The following is a 14436-nucleotide window of genomic DNA, read 5'->3' as shown; positions in this document are numbered from 1 at the left end:
ACAGTCCGATAAGGTGTCCAGAGCCATACCTATCAAACTTCAATACAATCAACAACTTTTTTTTTTTTAACATTTTGATTCTATGAGTCCCACTGTCACGTGACCCTTACATTCTGCAGTTCAGTTCACAAATTAAGCCTCTCAGGTGGCTTCGACAGCCTCCCTGCTTTGGTGTAAGTGCCTGAATGCGGTAACGGCTGCTGTACTGGATCTTGCAGAGCCACCGGGGCAGGCCTGACAGGGCTTGACACATCCTTTGATGTTTGAAGAACAGGCAGGCTGACCTCAGACGCAGGTGCATTTGTGGGATCATTACCATCTATGACCACTGCAGCGGAAGGCTCTGCCACCCTCAGATCTACCCTATTGCGCCGATATAGAGTACCATCCACATCCACCAGATACGAGCGTGGTGCAACCTGGTGAATGCAGGTACCAAGTCTCCAACACCCGGAGGCATCACCATGCATGGGCTTCATTCTGATACTCTCACCAATTTCAAGCTCCGGTAGATCTCTCGCTGTCCGGTCATAAAAGTGCTTTGCGATCTGTCGGCGGTGACGCAACCTCTCCGTAACACCTACCACCACACAGAAGTTTGTTAGTCACAGGAAGAGATGTTCTGAGCCTCCTTGACATAAGGCGCTGTGCAGGGCTGTTGTCCATGTTCTCCGTGGGCGTGTTTTTCCAGTGCAATATAGCTTTCCATGGATCTGTTCCATCTCGTGCTGCTCTGTGCAAGATGCTCTTTGCTATCTTGACCGCTGACTCTGCTTTGCCATTCACTTGTGGGTGTCGTGGTGAAGAGGTTACATGGTCAAATTCCCACTCAAGGGCAAAACGCTTGAACAGAGAGCTAAACTGCGGGCCATTGTCTGAGATAACTTTGTCAGGTTGGCCATGACGGGCAAACTGGGACTTGCAGCGCTTGATGACTGTGTCCGCTGACATGTCCGGTAGTAGCTCAATCTCCCAAAAATCAGAATAATGATCAACTATAAGCAGGTAGTCTTTCTGGCGGTGTGCAAACAAATCCATGCTGACAATTTGCCATGGCCGTGTTGGCAGTTCGTGTGAAAGCATGGACTCTTTCTGTTGTTTGTGAGCATATTCATTGCAGGTTGAGCATGCCCTGATAAAGTCTTTTATCTCTGCCTGCATATTGGGCCAGTAGAGGGTGTCTTTAGCTTGTCTATAGCAGGCATCTCCACCAATATGGCTTGAGTGTATGCAGGCTAGCATCTCTGGACCCATTAACTTGGGGATAATGACTTTTTGACCCCGAAAAAGAATGCCATTCTGCACACTGATCTCATCACGGAAGGGCCAGTATTCATGTATGCAAAGTGGCGTGATGTCTCTTACTTCTGGCCAACCAGCAAGCACTGTGGACTTGAGAGACTGCAGACTGTCATCCCTATCAGTATGCTTCCTGATTTGTTCGAGTCGCTGATCACTCACATTTAGGTACTCCGCCTGGTTGATGTACTGCACGTCCTCCTGTGCTCACTGCAATGAACAGATGTCGTGTCGTACATACTCTGTACCACGGCCTGAACAATTTGTCATAGCTCTGCTGAGTGTGTCACTAATAAACATCTCAGGCCCGGGCTTGTATGTGATTCCTAAGTTGTAGTTTTGCAGTGTCAAAAGCATGCTCTGGAGCCTCTTAGGTGCAGACAGTAAGGGCTTGCTGAATATCGAAATCAAGGGCTTGTGATCGGTCTCTACTGTGATAAGGTCACGTCCATACAGATAATGGTGAAACCTCTGGCATGCAAATACGATACTAAGACACTCCTTTTCAATCTGAGCATAATTTCTCTCCGTAGGAGTGAGTGCCCTTGATGCAAAAGAAACAGGCTGGCCGTCTTGCATGAGGCAACAACCCAATCCGCTCTGGCTGGAGTCGCTCTGCACCGTGACAGGCCTAGTAACATCGTAATAGCGCAACACTGGTGTGGACGATGCTAAGGATTTCAGTTCGGACACTGCTGCATCATGCTTGGGGAGCCAGTGCCAAGGGGTGTCTTTATCCAATAATCGTCGCAGTGGTTCACAGATGGCCGACAAGTGTGGCATGAACTTTGCTAGGTAGTTGGCAAAACCTATGAGTCGCTGCACACCTTTCGCATCTGCCGGGTTAGGCATGTCCAAAATTGCCTTCACTTCCAGTGGCTGTTAGAATGTGTCCATGAAAGCGGACATCTGACAACTTGAACTGCAGCTTTGTCAGGCTTAAGCGGAGCTTCACCTCTCTGCAGCGTTCCATCAGTGCTCTCAAGTTGATGTCATGGTCTCTCTCTGCCTTTTCATCAGTGTCTCCACAGCCTATGACTAAAATATCATCCGCAATAGGCTCAATACCCTTAAGCCCGGACAAAAGCTCATGTTGTTTGCGCTGATACACCTCGGGGGCCACAGAAACCCCAAACGGTAGCTTGGGGTTCTTCGATTTGACAGAAAGACCCGTGACCAAGGAATAGTCCTCAAACTCTGCACGGAATATTTCCCAGTTCGCATACCAGTCACCTGCGAAACTCATAGGTGATGGCGGTGAAATGTTAGCAGTTAAGGCTAGCCCCGCTACCTGCTGCTGAGCACCTGCTCCCAATTACATCCACTCCTGCACTTTTCCAGAGTGCAATGGATCAAGTCCTCAGTGGTCTGTCTGGTGTCCAATGTTACTGGATGACATTCTTGTAAGGGGAAAAACAGATGAAGAGCATCTGAGGTGCTCCTGGGTGCAATGTTACGTATTCAGGATTTTGGCTTTTGAGTCCAAAAAGACAAATGTTTACTTTAAGCAGTCTGTGGAGTACCTGGGGCATGCCACTGACTCTGAGGGCCTGCACAAAGCTCCATCAAAGGTGAAAGCCATTGTGGATGCCCCCACCTGACAAAATGTTAGTCAGCTTTGCTTAATTCTAGGACTCTTGAATTATTATATAAAATTCATTAAGAACCTGGCTACAACATTAAAATCATTGCATGACTTACTCTATCAGGGAAAGCAATGGAAATGAACAGAACTGTGCAATCAAGCATTTACTAAAGCTAAAGAAGCAGTGCTAAAATCGAAAGTGCTGACCCATTTCAATCCAAAACTACCATTACAGCTTGCGTGTGATGCTTTACCATACGGTGTGGGAGCTGTAATTTCCCACATTTTCCCTGCCTGCGGGCCCAGCATGAATTTGACGTCAAATCACGTATTAAAGTGTTGTCACGTATGGCCTCGCCCCCTCCCTTAGCTGTCACTCCGGGTTCCCTTGTGTCTGCCGTGCCTGTTTATCCCACCCCGCTCGTTTGTCTCTGTGATTCCTTGTTTGTTACCACGCCCCGTGTCATTGCCGTCACCTGTCCCTAGTTTAGTTTCATTGTATATAAGTCCCAGCATTTCCCCAGGCTAGTTATCCGTGGTTTTGTCTATTGGTTGTGCTTTGTGCTTCGTGCATTGTTTATCATGTCTCGTGAGTACTCCCCGTTTGCTGCCCAGTTGCCCTGTGTATTCTGTTGTTTCAGTCGTTCTGCGTTTTCCCGTGTTTCTGTTCATAGTGTTCAGTATGTCGCTCAGTGTTTCATGTTCTGACTCTCTATCGGACTTGACCCATGCATTTCTTCTCGACCCTGATTTTGGTATTCCCTTCATTAAATCTCGCTCATCTCAGCACTTGTGTCCGTCCTCTCGCTTCGCGAGCAACGATACATAACCACGGATCTACCAAGGACACAGCGAGAGAGCGAGACTCTGGTGAGTTCGTTCACTGTAACGAGATGTTGGCTGGTTTAATTCGGTTCGACTCTCCTGTGTTACAGCTCGAACAAACCAGAGACAGGAATACCCCTGGCGCTGTGGGAACAAGGAAGTCTCGTCGCAGATCGAAGAAAGCGCAGTCTCTCACAACTGGCTTTCGCGACGAGACTCCTATTGAGCGCTGTGAGTCTGCCCAGCTTGACGAACACCACAGGGATGAGCAACCTGTGGTGCAAGCAGCGGGCAGACGGAACGAGCGCACAGACAAGCGTTGGCTTAACCCTCGGTTGGCTCTCGATGGCTACTGCGAGCTCCCGACGCCTCAGAGGAGGCGGAGCCATCGCAGAGAGAGTCACCGAGGGGCTTGTGTGTCTGTGTGTTCTTCCAGGCTCAACCCGGACCCCGTGGAAGAGGACCTCCCTCCGCCGCTCCCCGAAGGCCCCCCAAGAATTTTTTGGGGGGACGCAGTAGCCACTCGCCCCAGGAGTGGCCGACTCGGAACCCGGAGGACGTCAGCGCGGCGGTCACGCCCCCGAGCGCATCTCCTCACCTCGGCGGCCTGTCCCAGTGACCCGGAGGAGGTCTACCACGGCTCCCGTCCCCGCGACCCAGGAGAGGTCGTCCACGCCGGCTCCCGTCCCCGCGACCCAGGAGAGGTCGTCCATACCGGCTCCCGTCCCCGCGACCCAGGAGAGGTCGTCCACGCCGGCTCCCGTCCCCGCGACCCAGGAGAGGTCGTCCACGCCGGCTCCCGTCCCCGCTGCCCGCCAGCGGACGCCGCCTGTTCCCGCTGCCCGCCTGCCGGCCATGCCTGTCACCCCAGAGACTGTGCTGCCCACATGTGGGCCTGGACTCAATCTGTTGTCTGTTCCACCCTGTGTTCCTGCCTCTATGCCCATGTTCCCCATGCTCCCCAGTCCTGTCCCTGGTTTTGTTTTGGTTCCTGTCCCCGTGGTTGTGTCTGTTCGTGTCCATGTTCCTGTTCCTGTGTCTGTTTCCCGTGGTGTCAACTCTGTCCCTGTCCCCATGTCTGTTCCCCAAGTCACGACCCACTTCGTTCCTGTCCCAGTCTCCGTCGTCCAAGCCGTGTTTGCCTCAGTGTACGCCTCTGCCCTGTCCCCTGACCCCACTACCGTGTCTGTCCCCAGTCCTGTCCTGTCCAGCCCTGCTCCTGTACCTCACCCTGGCCCTGTCCAGTCTCCCTGTGTCCCATGTCATGCCGTGTCCCAGTCCAGCTCTAGGCCAGTCTCCACGTCTCCTGTCTTTGTCCCTGCCATGCCCCAGGTCCCATGTCCTGTCCCTCTGGTCCGTCCTGTGTCTGCTGTCCCTGTCCCTCGCCATGTCCCGTGATTCCCTGTCCTGTCTGCCCTTGCGTGCCCCGGAGTGGCACGCCTTGAGGGGGGGTAATGTCACGTATGGCCTCATCCCCTCCCTTAGCTGTCACTCCGGGTTCCCTTGTGTCTGTGTTCCGTGCCTGTTTATCCCGCCCCGCTCGTTTGTCTCCGTGATTCCTTGTTTGTTACCACGCCCCCGTGTCATTGCCGTCACCTGTCCCTAGTTTAGTTTCTTTGTATATAAGTCCCAGCATTTCCCCAGTCTAGTTATCCGTGGTTTTGTCTATTTATTGGTTGTGCTTTGTGCGTTCTTTATCCTGTCTCGTGAGTACTCCCCGTTTGCTGCCCAGTTGCCCTGTGTATTCTGTTGTTTCAGTCGTTCTGCGTTTTCCCGTGTTTCTGTTCATAGTGTTCAGTATGTCGCTCAGTGTTTCATGTTCTGACTCTCTATCGAACTTGACCCATGCATTTCTTCTCGACCCTGATTTTGGTATTCCCTTCATTAAATCTCGCTCATCTCAGCACTTGTGTCCATCCTCTCGCTCCGCTGCGCAAGCAACGATACAAGTGTACTAGAACAAGAGGCTCAAAAATGTCTCAAAATGGGCTGAAAATGGCCTCTGCACAAAGGTTAACAGTCCATGTGGATCAGTACCATCCTGAGAAATCTCGAGTTACTGAAGGAGAAACTAGAAAAAACATCTTCTACTGAACAACATTACCCGGCAAGAGAATGGCATCCACCCACTAGACTGTGTGTGTTAAAAAAGAGTCTGGGGTAGAATAGGCAGGACATTTTAGGTAAGGGGGGGAGGTATGTGATGTATTTCATCGCTAATTAACTCTACCTGATGACTTGAGCCAATTAGAATATCTCCACAGTTGAAACAAAGCCCTCATGGGGACTTTTACTTTTTGAACTTGATCTCTGCCTCCATGCCCCCATACATCTTTCATCTCACCACCTCTTTTCACCTGTTCTTTCAACAGTTGCCATAATGGAATATTTCTCAAAGCTTTTTACAGCAAGTGTTCATGTAACTTTAATGTGACTTTTAAATCCTGTAATACACAGGAGAACCTTTCACAGAACCTTATGAAAAAAAATTAAAAAAAAATTTAATTTGTCAAGAAAACTTTCATTCAAATCATTATTTCTTTGGATTAAGTGAATAGTTTATGACTCTTTGTAAGATTTATGTGATATGGAAACATTTATAAAGGATGCAGTTGTTAGGATGTTTTGATAATTTATTGATAATGAAATTCCTTTACACTGAGACAAATATAAAGGCAGATCAAGGCGGCGAACGTAAGTTGTTGAGCGGGGGTGGGCGGTGAACGTAAAGCCTGGTTTATACTTGACGCGTCGCAAACGGCGCGAGGGTCCGCGTGGCGAAAATGATGTAATCGCTGTGGCTCCGCCCATGCGCGGTTTGCTTTTCCTACTAATATGTGAAAAGCGCATTCCTAAATTATTGTTTACATTGCAATCTCTTCCTTCTTGAGCAAAGGAGTTCATGTTCCATAATGGCGCACAGCTCCTTTGTTTGCATTGTTTTTGTTTGTGGTTCACAGAAAATTTAATCATGGGGGATTCCATCCATAAAGGGTCCTTTTAGTGAGAGGTAATAAACAGTAGACAGGACAGTGGTCAGGGCCACTGGACCCACACCAGCAGAACACGACCCCAGAACAGGACCCCTGACCAAGTATTGCGTGCATTTACTGTAAATACTTTACAGTATTTAATAAAAGGGCATAGTTACTTGAACTGCAGACTTATCTAAGTTTAACTAAAACCTTCTCAGTGTTTTGTGTTCAACTTTATTTAGATAGTCTTCATCAAGATTTGTATATACAAAGTTCTCTTTGCTGTGCATGCCACCATCTTTTATTTATCTGATTAATGGACAACTTGTAGTAGTAATAATAATAACTAGTAGTAATAATTTTTAGTTATTAAGCCAGCGCCATTAGCATTTTTTTCTGACCACGTTGGAATAAACCAGCTGAGCTCATTAACATAGTCGCGCTGCTCTACTGTTTAAAGTCGGCGCCATTTTAGTTGCTTTGTTCTCCATAGGAGAACTGAAACTACAACCCCCGCCTCCTCACACGCGCACAAGCGCGTGCACACATTACTCTCCTCCCCTTTTTACACACACACACTAGATACCCCGTCTTCACTGTTAAGATACTGATCCCTGTTGATGCTGTTTGTGTTTTAGAATAGTTGGTTTTAAATAAATGTATCATTTATTTTCATCAAATTGTCTGTGTTGATATCATTCAAAAGTGGTTGATGCCAAAACCTCCAAAGAATTCATAATTAAATCCTTCAGATACCAAACCATTAATTACCTTTAGTTGATAACTAAACTTGTGGTTCTGGTATAATTAGAATATGAGACTGATTCTAAATTAATGAGACTGATTAATAATTAAGGTAAAACAAATTATATCTACTTTTAAAAGATTAGTGGGTGAAACCCCTACACTTGAAATAGATCACTCTGTTTGGCATGAATCTACATCATATATGCATTTCACTTTTTGTTTTGAAGTACTCAAATAAATAGACTTTTTGATGATATTCCAATGAATTGAGATGCACCTGTACTTGAAAACATATTGCTTCATGATTATCTGTGCCATCAAAATGTATTACATAATTCTGATTTGAACATTTGTTTTTAGGAAATACATAAAAAGGCTTACATTTGAATACAATGTAATAAACATAACCCTAAATTTGAATGAAATGGTTATCCACAGCAAGGGGATTTCAGTGAACTTGTGAACTCTTTCAGTGAACAGTGACACACCAACTTAATATTTAAGAGCTTTTGATATTATTTGATATATTATACTGTGAGACAGAGGGTGGGAGAATATTACCTGTCAACTGCGATAGCCACCAGGGTGAAGACAGAGGCAGAGACGGATATGCCCTGCACCATCCCACTCATTTTGCAGACCATGCTTCCGAACGGCCAGCCTGTGAAGACATCACACAGGAAACATGCTTGAACCCAGGCACAGACATTTAAACTATATTTCTAATCTAAATATGTTGTGAGTCCTGCATGACTGGATACTTACTGATTGTAAACGATAACAAATGGAGCACAGCAATATCTTTCACTTAATCGATACAAAAATGACTAATAAACATGATCTGTGGGCATGTGACCCATTTGCATGCTGTTTTAACAGCACCAAGGTGAAAAGAGGAAATGAATGCTCCCACTTACAAGTGTATGGGTGGAATATGTTTATGTATGTCTTCTTATGTATGGCAGTAAGAATAGCATTAGCCAGAGTTAGTTACAGGTTAAAAGCATGTTTAATCATTCAGAATAAGAATGAAATGTTATATGTACCAATTATTGGTTACAATAAAAAAAATGTTTTTGCCCATTTGTTTATATTTACAGCAAATTTGGATAAGTGTTTTTTATTTACGAATGTATGGCATTGTATGCCATAGCATTTTGAGCTTATTAGCAGTATAATAGAACAGTGCCAAAAGAAATTAAATGGCTAAATTAATTAAAGGGCAGAGACAGTTCTTATTATCAACATGGATAAAACAAGATTACAAAAAAAAGGAGTAAAAAGAGTTTATCTGAGATATATTTCATAGATTTTTCCCCCAGTCAAGGCTGTTAGCCATAGGAAAGTAAAGAGTATCATAGTATCTTGTTATACCAGATGGAACTATGGAAATATTAGTCACAAAATAAAAAAGGTTTTGTTGTTTTTTGAGAACGTGGTAGTGGTGGGAGGATGTGGTGGGAGATGTGGTAGGCTGTGGTGGTGGGAGGACATGGTAGAGTGCATTCTGCAAGGCTGAGAGATGGTCTGTGTGGACCAGCATTTAATCAAATTGTGTGCACCTGTGCTTTTCATAGATAGTTTTTTAAACTGCATTTTATATGTAACCAGCTCAAACTAAGAAGTCAAAGGTTAAGAGTGTAAGTCTGAAAGTGGTACAATTAATAAGATTTAGAAGCACTTCTCTTTAGTATATGGATTCTCTTTCACAGTCCACTGTGTTTGCAGTGAACTCAGAGATCTGGAAGTCTGTGAACATCATATGTTTCAAAATTCCTTCAGTGAGCCAGTGTGCCTGTACTTACTTGAACAGGTCTTTGATGTTGTAAACAAACTATCACTTTCATTTTTTATTTAATAAAAAAAGCACTACTCTATATTAACATATGTACAAACCTTTTGTAAGATTATATCTTATTGCTTTTGTTCTTTTGTATTGAATTGCTTTCATGTGTTTTATTCTGTTATATGATATATCTTTGATATTAAAAGGGACTAAAATTGCAAAAAAGTTGCAGTATGTATGTCTTTAATGTTGAACAGTAAGTATATTGTACTGGTGGGGCGGGGTAGCAGGATGTCGAGACAAGAGCGGGTTATATTGCAGTTTTATTATAGATACTACAGTAATATACAAACACGGAACACTTGCAGAGCATTAGTCGTACAAGAACTGACAAAGACATAGACTAGCATGCACATTTAAATACACAAAGATAAACAAGATATTTGAGAAGAAATATAATGTGTGTAATGTCCTAGTCATTGAGTGCTGAGAGGACAAGTCCATGAGAAGGGTAACTTAAACAGACCAGGGTCATAACAGATGGGAACCGGGAACACACAAGTGTTAGAAAACACCAGGATTTGAAGACGGGGGCAACGCACAATGACCAGCAACTGGGAAGGAAGGACTAAACATGGGAACTAATCTAGACGCTGGTGAATACCTGTGGTAGTGGTGGGAGGATGTGGTGGGAGATGTGGTAGGCTGTGGTGGTGGGAGGACATGGTAGAGTGCATTCTGCAAGGCTGAGAGATGGTCTGTGTGGACCAGCATTTAATCAAATTGTGTGCACCTGTGCTTTTCATAGATAGTTTTTTAAACTGCATTTTATATGTAACCAGCTCAAACTAAGAAGTCAAAGGTTAAGAGTGTAAGTCTGAAAGTGGTACAATTAATAAGATTTAGAAGCACTTCTCTTTAGTAAATGGATTCTCTTTCACAGTCCACTGTCACATTTCTAAATGTGGTCCAGCTCCAACTGCTTTTCGCAAACTGTCTGCCTCTGTTATTTCTACTTGCACACCAGATTTATTTGGGTTTCTCATTAGATGATGTCCCACCTTCTCTCACAATAGCTGCTGCCAATCCCACACTAAAGAAATCTGGTTTAGACCTGATCTCATTGTCCAATTACAGACCTATCTTCAACCTTCTTTTCCTAGTTAAAATCATGGTGTGACATATGTGAAAATGAGGTTGCAGACGCTTGCAGAGTAGGGCAATCAAAATATGGTCTTAATTGCAGGGTGAAAAAATCCAAAAAACACCAAACCAGGCAGAGGTTTGAAAACCAGAAGGGCAGTCAGTGATACAACAGTACAAAAAACAGAATCCAAAAAGGCAGAGTGGAGACAGTCCAGGGTCAGTACACAGGAGAGCAGAAGAACCAGGCAGACAAACCAGAGGGGCAGAGACGACATTCAATGAAACAATGCAGGTAAGTATCCAAGCAGACAATAGAAAAGAAACGTTTGGTACACAGTCAATCTGAGAAAGCTGGCAATACTTTGCAAAGTTTGCAATAATTAACTGGGTTTATATACATCATGAAATGACAATTAATACTTAGCTGTCTGTGATCTGTAGCGTTTCATTGTGGCAATCTGGTTTTTTCACATTGTTAATCACTAAATCCGATTTTTGTTATCTGCGTATTTTGCACGCTTACAGCCCACCCTCATTTGTACTAGAATGCTGATTAATGTTTTCCTTTATTTATTTTTTACCATTCTATTTATTGGGTTAGCAAGATGGAAAAAAGGTTCAGAACAAAGATTGATTACAGTAATTTAGTACAATTGTTCCCATTAATTACCTAACTCTCCTATCCTCCCTCTCCCACCCTCACCCACCCACCCTGTCACTTGTTGCCCACACTCAAGACAAAACATTTCCATGGAAAACGACAATGGAAAATAATCAATAAACTCAATACAAAATACATTAAAAACTCTGAGAAAAAAGAAACAAAGGGGGCCCAAATCTAAGAGTATTTACGTGTATTACGTGTGTGTCTAATTTTTTACAAAAATAGAAATAAAGCAACATCATTAAGCCAGCGCTCAAATGATGGTGGAGTGGAGCTTTTACATTGAGTCATAAAAAGATGTCTAGCTAAAAGAATATACATCAGAATATATGGCTGGAAGAGTCTTTAGGTAATATACCAAACATAGCAGTCATGGGACAGGGTTTATTTTCGATTCTTATACAGTATAAAGGAAAAGCAGCGAAATATAGAATGCCTAAATGAGCAGGGCAGAGCTTGGGAGCATTGGTCAGAAAGGTTATTAGTGTTTGGGTTAAGCTTAACAAGTTTAACCTTTGTCCAGTAAACCTGAAGAACCAACTTTATTTGAATAAGGGTGTGTCTAGCACAAATCGAGGAAGAGTGAATACGGTGAGTTATCCCACTCAACCTCATGTGCAGGGGCTAAAGTAAATAACAAGTTAACACTCGTTATTTAGCATTTGCATCAATTTCCAAAATATCATCAAGGGGTGATTTTGAGGCCATGAGTCCATAAAAGCATTTCTAACATAGTTATGAATTTGCAAGAGTCTAAAAAAAAGATTTGTGGTCAGGAAATTGTGTACAGAGCTGTGTGAAACGTGCCATCAGCATACAAGTCCCGATTCTTCTTGATACCAGCTTTATGCCAATTAAGAAAGGCAGAGTGGTGGAAACAAGGGATTGGCTGTAACTGGCATATTAGTAGACAGGGACTGAAGACCAAAATTATGGCGCCAGATGCATAGTGAAGCATTTACAATTGGGTTGGAGGAGGGTGTGTTAACACTTGATGCTAGAAGAGCACATAATAAAGCCATCAGGGAGTTCCACTGCTGTCCACACATGGACCCAATTGCTCAGACTATAATGGCCCTCACACCAAAATATGAATGTTTACTGCCCAGTAATAAAAATGAAAATTAGGACTTTGAATGACCACATTATGAATTTTGGGAGGTTTCTTGTTCCAGATAAAATTTACCACACATCGGGCAATAGTTTAAAAGAATGATTTAAGCAAATGACAAAATTATATTTATAAACATCAGAGTATCTATGGGTCAAGGTAATACAGAGGTATTTGAAACCGTGAAGTATGGTAACATATTGGGAGCTGATGATGGAGTAAAATAAAGTAGACCAGTATACATGGAGTTGACAGTGGAGTCAGGTATTGAAGGTAAGGGGAGTGTTATAGGCCAGTGCAAAGAGATATGTTTTTAAGCTTGTTTTGGAAAGAGAAGCAGAATGTTTAACTGAAGAAGGGAGGGAGTTCCAGAGTCGAGGTGCCATTCGAGAGAAAGTTCGGTGACCAAAACCTTGGAGTTGGAATGTAGGGGTGGTTAGTAGTCCAGCAGAGGAATACCTGAGAGAGCAAGATGGTTTGTAGGGAAGAAGAAGATCAGATAGGTAAGAAGGTGCGAGATGATTAAGGGCTTTGTAGGTCAGAAGGAGTTTAAACTAGATAAGGTATTTGACAGGGAGCCAGTGGAGACTTTGAAGGACAGGGGTGATGTGATGACGTGCGCGAGTGTGGGTGAGGAGACGGGCCAGAGTTAGAGTTCTAAACTATCTGCAGTTTATGAATGGAGGAAGAACTGACACCCGATGTAAGTGAATTGCAGAAGTCGAGACAACTGGAAATGAAAGTGTGAATAAGAGCCTTAGCAGCAGACTGAGAGAGAGATGATCTGATTTTAGCAATATTACGAGGTGAAAAAATGAAATTCTAACAACAGAGTTAACGTGAGCAGTGAAAGGGTGGAATCAAAGATGACACCCAGATTTCGGATCAAAGGGGACGGGGAGATAGAAACATCATCAATGTGGAGGGTGAAAGGAGGCGTTTTATGCAGGGTTGATTTGGATCCGATAAGAATGAGTTCAGTTTTATCACTGTTGAGCATAAGAAAGTTATGTTTCATCCAGTTCTTGATTTCAGAGAGACTGGACTCTAAGAGAGAAAGGGGTGGATTTTGAAGTGATTTGGTGCTGAGGTAAATCTGGGTGTCATCTGCATGACGATGAAAGTCCAGTAGTATTTTAATTTATATCCAGAAAATAAACTATAACCATCAATGACGCAAAGAACCTGTGGCAAGGATGCGTCTGGTTCAGTTATAAATAAAACCTCATTATCCGCATAAAGAGACATTTTATGTTCAAGTCCTCCATGATAAATTCCTCAGATTCCAGGGTCTATATGTATAGCGGTTGCTAAAGGTTCCACTGCAATTGTGAAGATTAAAAGTAAAAGGGGGTCCCCCTGACATGCATCCCTATGAAGAGGGAAGAGTCCATTTGTCACGGAACAGCTCCGGACCCCTCCTTTTGGACGTGTGTTAATGTCGTGTGCGTCTGGTTATGTCCGTCTATGTATTTCAGTGGGTGTGGGTTGTCTGTGTCTGTGTTCATAGGTCTCACCTGTGGCTTGTCTCGTGATCACTGGGGGATTGAGTAGTGCGTCTATTTAATGTGCGTTCGCGCAGTGTCCTATGCTCGTCTTTGTCAGAGTCATTCACGTGTGTGTGAGTTCTATGTTTTACGTGCGCTGTATGTGCTTTGTCAAAATAAACAGACGAGTGAAGTCTGCAATTCTGTGCTGCCTTGTTTCCTTGATGCACACGCAGCGTCACACCATTAGTGTGCTAAAATACATCTGCTAAAATAGATGTATATAGAAGTTTAATCCATGATATGTATACAGGACCAAAATCAAATGTATGCAGTGTGTAAAAGATATTATTCCATTCAACACGGTCAAACGCTTTCTCAGCATCTAGCAAAGGCAGTGTAGGGCAGTGTTTTTCAAACTTTTTTTCTGGTGACTCACATTTTGTCCATGATTTTTCACGCGACCCAGCCAACCTAAAAAAATATATACTTGCACGGTGGCGAACGTAAGTTGTTAATGGGGGGGGAGGGTTTGGGGGGGTGGCGAGTGTAAGTTGTTGACGGGGGGGGGGGGGGGGGGGGGTGGCGAGCATAAGTTGTTGACGGGGGGGGAGCGTAAGTTGTTGACGGAGTTTAACTATTATATTGGGGATTGTATTATATAAGTATTAACGCCTCCGCCGTTCGCGCAGTCGCGCGCTATCAATATAATTTATTAAATATATTAACATTTATTTTTTAGCTTGCGACCCGTCCAAGGGTTGTGACCCATAGTTTGAAAAACCCTGGTGTAGGGGATGTTCCTCCTAGA

The 14436-nt window shown here is 43.9% G+C and overlaps 1 protein-coding gene across 2 annotated transcripts in view; it reads right to left on the bottom strand.

Annotated features, from left to right (window-relative positions):
• Window positions 1–14436, bottom strand: part of npffr2a (neuropeptide FF receptor 2a) — a 45979-nt gene that overhangs the window by 11648 nt on the left and 19895 nt on the right. For both annotated transcript variants that reach the window (XM_077000852.1, XM_077000853.1), the window contains exon 3: window positions 7993–8092. In XM_077000852.1, the coding sequence (XP_076856967.1) occupies window positions 7993–8092 (100 nt within the window). The remainder of the gene's footprint in view (window positions 1–7992; window positions 8093–14436) is intronic.

This window comes from Brachyhypopomus gauderio, chromosome 3 (genome assembly GCF_052324685.1).
Source record: "Brachyhypopomus gauderio isolate BG-103 chromosome 3, BGAUD_0.2, whole genome shotgun sequence".
Lineage (NCBI taxonomy): Eukaryota > Metazoa > Chordata > Actinopteri > Gymnotiformes > Hypopomidae > Brachyhypopomus > Brachyhypopomus gauderio.
Note: the sequence above shows the minus strand (reverse complement) of the source record. Positions and strands in the feature narration are given on the sequence as shown.